Source organism: Lupinus angustifolius, chromosome LG03 (genome assembly GCF_001865875.1).
Source record: "Lupinus angustifolius cultivar Tanjil chromosome LG03, LupAngTanjil_v1.0, whole genome shotgun sequence".
In the NCBI taxonomy this organism is placed as follows: domain Eukaryota; kingdom Viridiplantae; phylum Streptophyta; class Magnoliopsida; order Fabales; family Fabaceae; genus Lupinus; species Lupinus angustifolius.
This window is the reverse complement of record NC_032011.1, coordinates 15,095,552-15,103,702: the sequence shown is the minus strand read 5'-3', so window position 1 is coordinate 15,103,702 and position 8,151 is coordinate 15,095,552. Positions and strand designations below refer to the sequence as shown.

The following is an 8,151-nucleotide window of genomic DNA, read 5'->3' as shown; positions in this document are numbered from 1 at the left end:
ATAGATTTGTTAAATAAAATATGTGAAATTTATATGATAAAGAAGTTATATCTACCACAAATGAAGAAAAAATTGAAATAATATAAAAATAAAAGTTGATCACAATTTGAGTTATATCATACTTATGAGTTGGTTTTAAAAGGTGAAGATGATAAATTTGTTGATCACAATTTGACAAAATAATATAAAGTATATCATTCGGCTGCCAACAGAAACATAAATTAAAAGAATAGTTATAAGTGAGTTTGAGAGTTGAAGATGATAAATGTGTTGAGAAAGGAAGAGACACCCTAAGGAAACTGCAACCAGAACAATTGTGAGAAAACTACACAACATTTTGTCTCTCCTTTATTATTTATTTAATGAGTCATTATGTTTATATTTTTAAACAAATAGTAAAAGATAGTTTTAATCGTGTGTGTAAGGTTGTATAGTAAGAGATGATGAACTTTTGGAGAGGAAACTTTGCATAAGGTATTGACATGTGCCTCTAAGAAGAAAACTTTGCATAAGGTATTGACATGTGTCCATATGAGGTTTTTTTATTATATATTTATTATTTATTTAATGAGTCATTATATTTATACTTTTAAACAAATAGTAAAAGATAGTTTTAATCATGTGTGTAAGGTTGTAGTATGAGGTGATGAAATTTTGGAGGGGAAACTTTGCATGAGGTATTAACATGTGTTCTTAAGAAGAAAACTTTGCATAAGGTATTGACATGTGTCCTTAAGAAGAAAACTTTGCATAAGGTATTGACATGTGTCTATATGAGTTTTTTTTTGTTATATATTTATTATTTATTTAATGAGTCATTATGTCTATATTTTTAAACAAATAGTAAAAGATAATTTTAATCATGTGTATAAGGTTGTATAGTAAGAGGTGATGAGCTCTTGGAGAGGAAACTTTGCATGAAGTATTGACATGTGTCCCTAATAAGCAAACTTTGCATAAAGTATTGACATGTGTCCCTATATGAGTTTTTTTTGTTATATAGTAATAAATAGATAGAAGAGGATCCTATTTGGGAGAAGGCATGTTTAGAAGGAAAAAACTAAAAGAAATTTAGAACTCCTATTTTTTTCATTTCCTTTCAATCTCTTAGACATTATCAAACATCTGTTAGTCTATTTCACAAGAAACTTGATTTTATTTAAACAAGATATAAAGTTTGAGTCCTATAAATATAAAAATAGGAACTTGGACAGTTTCATCCTTTCCCATCTTGACTGAAATTAATCACAGTATAATATAGTTTCTGAATACAGAGCAAGACATAAACCCCTAAGCATTCATTCTGCAATAGGGTTATTTTATTTTGTACTGCATGCATACTTACACAATGAAAGCTCTCCTTGATCTCTAGCTCTTGGAGTGGGTGCAATAATATCATAATATCTGGACACCTACTGAATTAAAACTGCATTATTTTCTAACAACAATCATCATCTCCGGTATTAAAGATCAAAGAGTTCTTACTTTTTCTTTTGATTTCAATGATAAAAACGTCATTTCATTAAAAATAAAAATTTAAAGTGTCATATTATATTATTTTACTATTTATTTTTATAATATCTATTTCTGCTGTAGTTTACAAATCTATAATAGAACATAATTTTAAGTCGAATTTGGACATGTTGGTCCCTATGGCAGATTTGATGCTCAAAAGTTTAGCCTATATTTTATTTTATCACTTGTAGTAAAAAAGAGTATATGAGAGAAAGACCTTTGTCTTTTTGTTGTTGTTGGAAATGGCTTCAAGAAGAAGAAAATGGATTCAAGAAAGAAGAAGAAAATGGATTCAAGAAAGAAGAAGAAGAAGATTAAAGAATGCAGTTCATACTTTATTATTGCAATGTCTTACTATTTATAGTAAGTGGTAGTTAACTACTTTAACAGTATTTCAAATTGCTTACTGTTTTTAGCAAGTTACAACAAACTTCTTCCTACCTATATTAATCCATCTCTTAAGACTTGGATTATGGTATACTTTCAGCACTCTTTCCTAAGACAAGTTCTTTAAGAGATAAAACACATATTCTTCTCTTTAACTCTTCAAACCTATCACTTTTCAAAGCTTTTGTGAGTATGTCTGCCAATTGCACTTGTGTCTTGCAATACACCACTTGAATCTTCTCCTTGTTTACTAGATCTCTAAGGTAATGAAACCTTACTTCAATGTGTTTACTCCTACCATGACTCACTGGATTCCTTGACAAGCTTATTGCTGAAACATTGTCGATTCTGAGTTGTAAAGAGGTTTTCAACTTTACCTTCATCTCCATTAGCAACTCCTCGAGCCATACAGATTGACAAGCAGCAAAACAACATGAGATGTACTCTGCTTCACAACTAGAAAGAGCAACAACTTGTTGTTTTGAGGAACACCATGAGATGAGGGCATTGTTGAGTAGGAACAGGTAACCCGAAGTGCTCTTCCTTTCTACCAAGTCTCCACCATAATCAGAATCTGCATACCCAATTAATTCCAGTTCTGATCTTTGTCTACCATATGGAAATAGAATTCCTTGATCACTTGTTCCTTGGATGTATCTCATCACTCTTTTAGCTGCTAGTAGATGAGTTTTCTTTGCCTTACACATGAATCTGCTGACCAAGCCAACCCCAAAGGATAAGTCTAGCATGATATTACACAAGAATCTCAATGAACATACTATCTGCTTGAACATAGTTTCATTCACTGGATCACCTTCTTCATCTTCAGACAATTTTAAGCTTGTTTCCACTAGATTACCAACTGATTTGCATGAGTTCATGTTGAATTTCTTTAAACTTCAGTTGCATATCTCTTTTGATGCATTATTATTCTTTCTTCAGTGTATGCAAACTCCATCCCTAGGAAGTAGTTTAGCTTTCCTAGATCAGTCATATCGAATTCAGCCTTCACTACCCTTTTAAACTCTTCAATTCTTTCAATGTTTGACCCTGTCACTAGCAAATCATCTACATATAGGCAAATGATCAGAGTTTGGCATTCTGCATCTTCCTTTACATAGACTCCATGCTCAACTTGGCATTTTATGAAGTTGATTTTGAACAGAAATGAGTCTATCCTCTTATTCTAGGCCATTGGTGCTTGTTTAAGTCCATACAGGGCCTTTTTTAGCTTGTAGACATATTGCTCTTTGCCTTTTATTATGAAGCCTGGTGGTTGTTGCACATATACTTCTTCCATAAGTGGACCATGTAGGAATGCTGATTTTACATCAAGCTGGAATAGTTCCTAGTTTCTTGCACTTACAATTGCTACCACTGTTCTTATGGTTTAAATTCTGGCCACAGGTGCAAATACTTCTTTGTAATCTATTCCTTGCCATTGTAGAAATCATTTAGCAACCAATCTAGCTTTGTACCTTGAGATTGATCCATCAGGGTTAAGTTTTTTCTTAAAGATCCACTTCACTCATATCTCATGTTTGTCAATTGGTAACTTGATCAGGTCCCAAGTTTCATTTCTTTCTATTGACCTGATCTCTTCAACCATTGCTGTTTTCCATTCCTTTTGTGTTAGTGCTTCTGATTCATTAATAGGATTGGCTTCAACAATGAGGGCCAAGTGTATCAGGTCACCTTCATCATTGATTTGATCATCAGTGTGTATCTCATAGTCTCTGAACCTGTTTGGTATTGACCTTGATCTCTGAGACCTCTGAGTTGTAGGATTTTCATGAGCTGCTTCAGTTGATTCTTCTTGGATAGGCTCACTATTTGACGTTTCATGAATTTCCTATACCATTCTGGTTAGGTCTGATTGTTTTTGTTTCCAGTTCCACTTCTCATGTTCTAGGACCACCACATCTCTACTAATCACTACCCTTTCTTTGTCTAGATCATAAAGTTTGTATGATCCAGTTGAGTGATAGCCTATAAAGACCATGGCCTCACTTTTATCTTGAAGTTTTGTTCTCCTTTGATCTGGTACGTGGCTATAGGTTAGTGACCCAAACACTTTGAGATGACTCACACCTGGGTTTTCTTCCTGTCCAGACCTCAATTGGTACCTTTCCTTCAAGCTTCTTGGTTGGGCATCTGTTTAGGAGGTATACAAATGTTGACACTGCTCCAACCCATAGTTTTTGTAGTAGTTCTTTTCCTTTGATTAAGCTTCTTGCCATGTTCATAATGGTTCTATTTCTCCTTTCTGCCAAGTCATTATGTTGAGGAGTATATGGTACAGTGATTTCGTGCCTTATACTATTTTTCCTGCAATATGATTCAAATTCATTTGAGGTGAATTCTCCTCCTCCATCTGTTCTTAGAAGTTTCAGATTTTTACCACTTTCCTTTTCTGCAAGAGCTTTGAAATTCAGAAATGACTCAAGGCATCACTCTTGGCCTTTATTACAATCAACCAAGTCATCTTGCTGAACTCATCTACATATATTATGAAGTATTTGTTTCCAGCTAAAGAAGGAGTTTCAAAAGGACCACATACATCCGAGTGAACCACTTCAAGGATTGCTTAAGACCTCATCTTTGCTTCTGATTTGAATGTGTGTCTTGTTTGTTTTCCTATCAAGAAGACTTCACAAGTCTTCTCAGGTATGAATATGATTGGCATACCAGATACTAATTTCCTTGTTCGTAGTTGATGTAGGCTCTTGAAATTCAAGTGACCATATCTTGAGTGTCAAAGTCAATTCTCATTACTGATTTCCATAGAGGCTAAGCAGTGAATCTCAACAACCTTTATATTCACTTGGAATGTTCTATTCTTGTTCACTTTGCTTCTGAATATTAGTTTGTTTTCAGAATCAAAGAGCTCAAGTTGCCCATTTTTCATCAGGACTGTGAACCCTTTTTCTATGAGTTGCCCTATGCTTAGAAGATTGAATTTCATCTTTGGCACATACAACACATTTGTGATTACTGCCTTGGTTCCATTCTCCCTGATGATGACTACATTCCCTACTCCCTCTACCTCTAATGAGCTTTCATCTGCAAACTTTACTCTACTCTTCTTTGCTGAGTCAAAATCTATCAACCATTCTTTGTGCTTTGTCATGTGATTTGAACACCCTGAGTCTAAGTACCAGAATTCTGTGTATGAGTCTGCAGCTGAGGTTGTCACCATCAAATTCAGTGGTTCTGAGTCTGATTCGTGTGTTGCATAGGCTTCTTCATTGTTCTTTGACTTATCTTTGGCACATTCATAATAGTAGTGGCCCATCTTGTGACAATTGTAGCATTCTACTTTGCTTTTGTCAAATCTCTTCTGGTTCAACTTTGTTCTTCCTCCTTTATCTGAGGATTCAGGCCAATCATGTGTTGATCTAGCTTGATTTAGTTGTCATCTTTTATGATAACTTTGTTTTCTCCTCCAACTCTTATCTTTCCTTCTGTCCTCTTCCCTGAAGTGACTTGTCTTCAAGGCTTGTTCAGATTTCTTGGCTGGATTTCTATCCAATAGCCTTAGTTCATGTGCTTCCAAGGAACTTTGTAGCTCCTCTATCTTCATTGTAGCTATATCCTTGGCTTCTTCAATGGCTACCACTATGAAGTCAATTCTTTGAGGCAAAGATCTCATGATTTTTTCAATTATCATGAGATCTGAGATGGATTCTCCATAACCTTTCATTTGGTTGGTAATGGTTAGAATCTTGGTGAAGTATTCACCAATTCTATCACTTTCTTCCATGTGTAATAGCTCATATTGTCTCCTAAGAGATTGTAGCTTTACCTTCTTTATTTTGTCTCCTCCTGTGTGACTTCTGATCAGTATGTCCCAAACTTCCTTGGAAGTAATTGCATTCTGAATTTTCTCAAAGTGAACATCATTCACACACCGGTGAATTAGAAAGAGGGCTTTGTTGTCCCTTTTCTTGGCTTCCTTATGTATTGCCCTCTGTGTTTCTGTGGCATCTGGGTTTAGAGGGGGAAGACCTTCTTCAATTACTTCACTCACTTCTTGAAAATAAAATAGCACCTTCATCTGAGTCCTCCAACGATCCCAATTCTTTTCAGGGAGAATAGGAAGTCTCATTGAGGAAAGATTATTGTCATTTCCTCCTACCATTTCAGAGTCTTCAATTGATCTGTGTTTTTCTTTTCAATTCTTCTCATATCACTCACCTTAATCTTCTGTTACGCGTTCCTTTCCCAACTGGTTCACACGCAGTGAATTGTGATTACTCCTTGTTCTTCACAGAACCATTTCTGCCTACCCACAAGTTATTGGATTCTTCGAGCTCTTGATACCAGAATTTGTTGGAACATGGCAATGCTAACAGAATAGAAAGAAGAAGAAAATGGATTCAAGAAAGAAGAAGAAGATTAAAGAATGCAGTTCATACTTTCTTATTGCAATGTCTTACTATTTATAGTAAGTGGTAGTTAACTACTTTAACAGAATTTCAAATTGCTTACTGTTTTTAGCAAGTTACAACAAACTTCTTCCTACCTACATTAATCCATCTCTTAAGACTTGGATTATGCTCTACTTTCAACATGCATTAGTAATCTAGGCAAAAAGGAATCTAGCTAGATAAAGACTATTACATGTGATATGATATGTCACTTTATTGCTAGTAACATACTTCTTAGGTTTTTTTAATAGTAGGACATAAACACAATAACCTAAGGCCTAATGAGTAAATAAGTTTGTGAGCTTAATTATAAGCAATTATGTCAATTACAAAAAAATAGAAGAAGGAAGAGCACTGAGTTATGCACATAAATTTCCTTCCCTCAAAAGTGTGAATTATGTTTACTTCCCATTCTAGCTACAAAATATATCAGATAGATATAAGACAATGAAATAGTAATGATGATAATGTAATACATGATTCTAGATTAAAAAATGGCGTCTAAAGAATCATTATAACACCATACATTTTTAAAACCTTGAACCCAAATCAACTTAAGACCATGAAACAACCTCATAAGCTCTGCATGAAGATTACTAAATATTCCCACTGATCCAAACAAACATACCCAAATGTCATTATTGGCTTGTATAAGACAATAAAATAATCACTTGGTTCATTCAATTTAACCAACATTGGGTTTTAGAAGGTTGCTTAATAAGAGGAGATAACCATTCCATACAAATAATACAATGACAAATAGATGCTGTTAGGGATGTAATATCTTTTATATCTTGAGTCGTGCGATAAACATATTTTTCTCTTTGTCATAATCATTAATCCAATCTATTGGCTCCGAAATATCGTAAAACTTTTGGTTAGTAAAAACCTAAAAGACTAAGAGGCTTGATAGTCTCGAACGTAATGGATTATAGTCTCACTAGCACCCAAGCAATTAGAACAAGTTGGAGATACATCAAGAATCAAGACCATGGTATGGTTACAGAAAGTTTGTTGAAATGGACTTATGTCATAATTTCCAAATGAAGAACCAAATGTTACATTCACCAATTTTCCAATTAAACCAGTAAGATAAGTCAATTTTTGGGAAAAATGCATAAAACCCTTATAAATTTTATGCATTTTGCAAGTACTTATTATGAACTATTTTTTCTTTCTAATTATCCTTAAACTATGTTAATTTATGAAATCGGTCCCTATATAAATATATTATTAAATTACTAATAATCAACAAGGAAATAGCAATAATCAGGTTCACAATAATAGCAATATAATAATGTAGGTTAGCATACGTTGATATTTGATCAAAATACAAAATTGATTGAAAATAAAATAAGTAATTTTAGAGTTAAAAGTTGTGAATATAGTAATATTATATCTGTTTATATAAAAAATAAAATAAAATAACAAATTCTAACCATCAAGATTAAAAGGAATTGTATATATTATAATTTTTCATTACTATTAATATAATATTATCTTTATATAAGGACTACTTTCACTAATAGTTAAATTTAAGAGAAAATTATGAGAGAAAAAATAGTTTATAGTATTTAAATAAAGTTTAGGTGTTTTTATTCACTTTTCCCTCAATTTTTTATAACCATACATTTAATTACTAAAAAATCAAAAAAGAAACTTATACCTTTATTTATTTTATTTTTCAAACAAAGAAATTAAGATAAGAGAAATGTTACATCCTCTTGTCTAAATTTTGGATATTGTCTTTTTCTCAAACTTGTTTTTATCTGTTGGACCAGATTGTGACTGAGGAGTCTTCAACATGTATCAGAGAATT

General features: G+C 33.0%; 1 protein-coding gene across 1 annotated transcript; it reads right to left on the bottom strand.

Annotated features, from left to right (window-relative positions):
• LOC109342365 lies at positions 5,318 to 6,043 on the bottom strand. Its single transcript, XM_019580362.1, has one exon. The coding sequence runs from the start codon at positions 6,041 to 6,043 to the stop codon at positions 5,318 to 5,320; it is 726 nt and encodes a 241-aa protein (XP_019435907.1).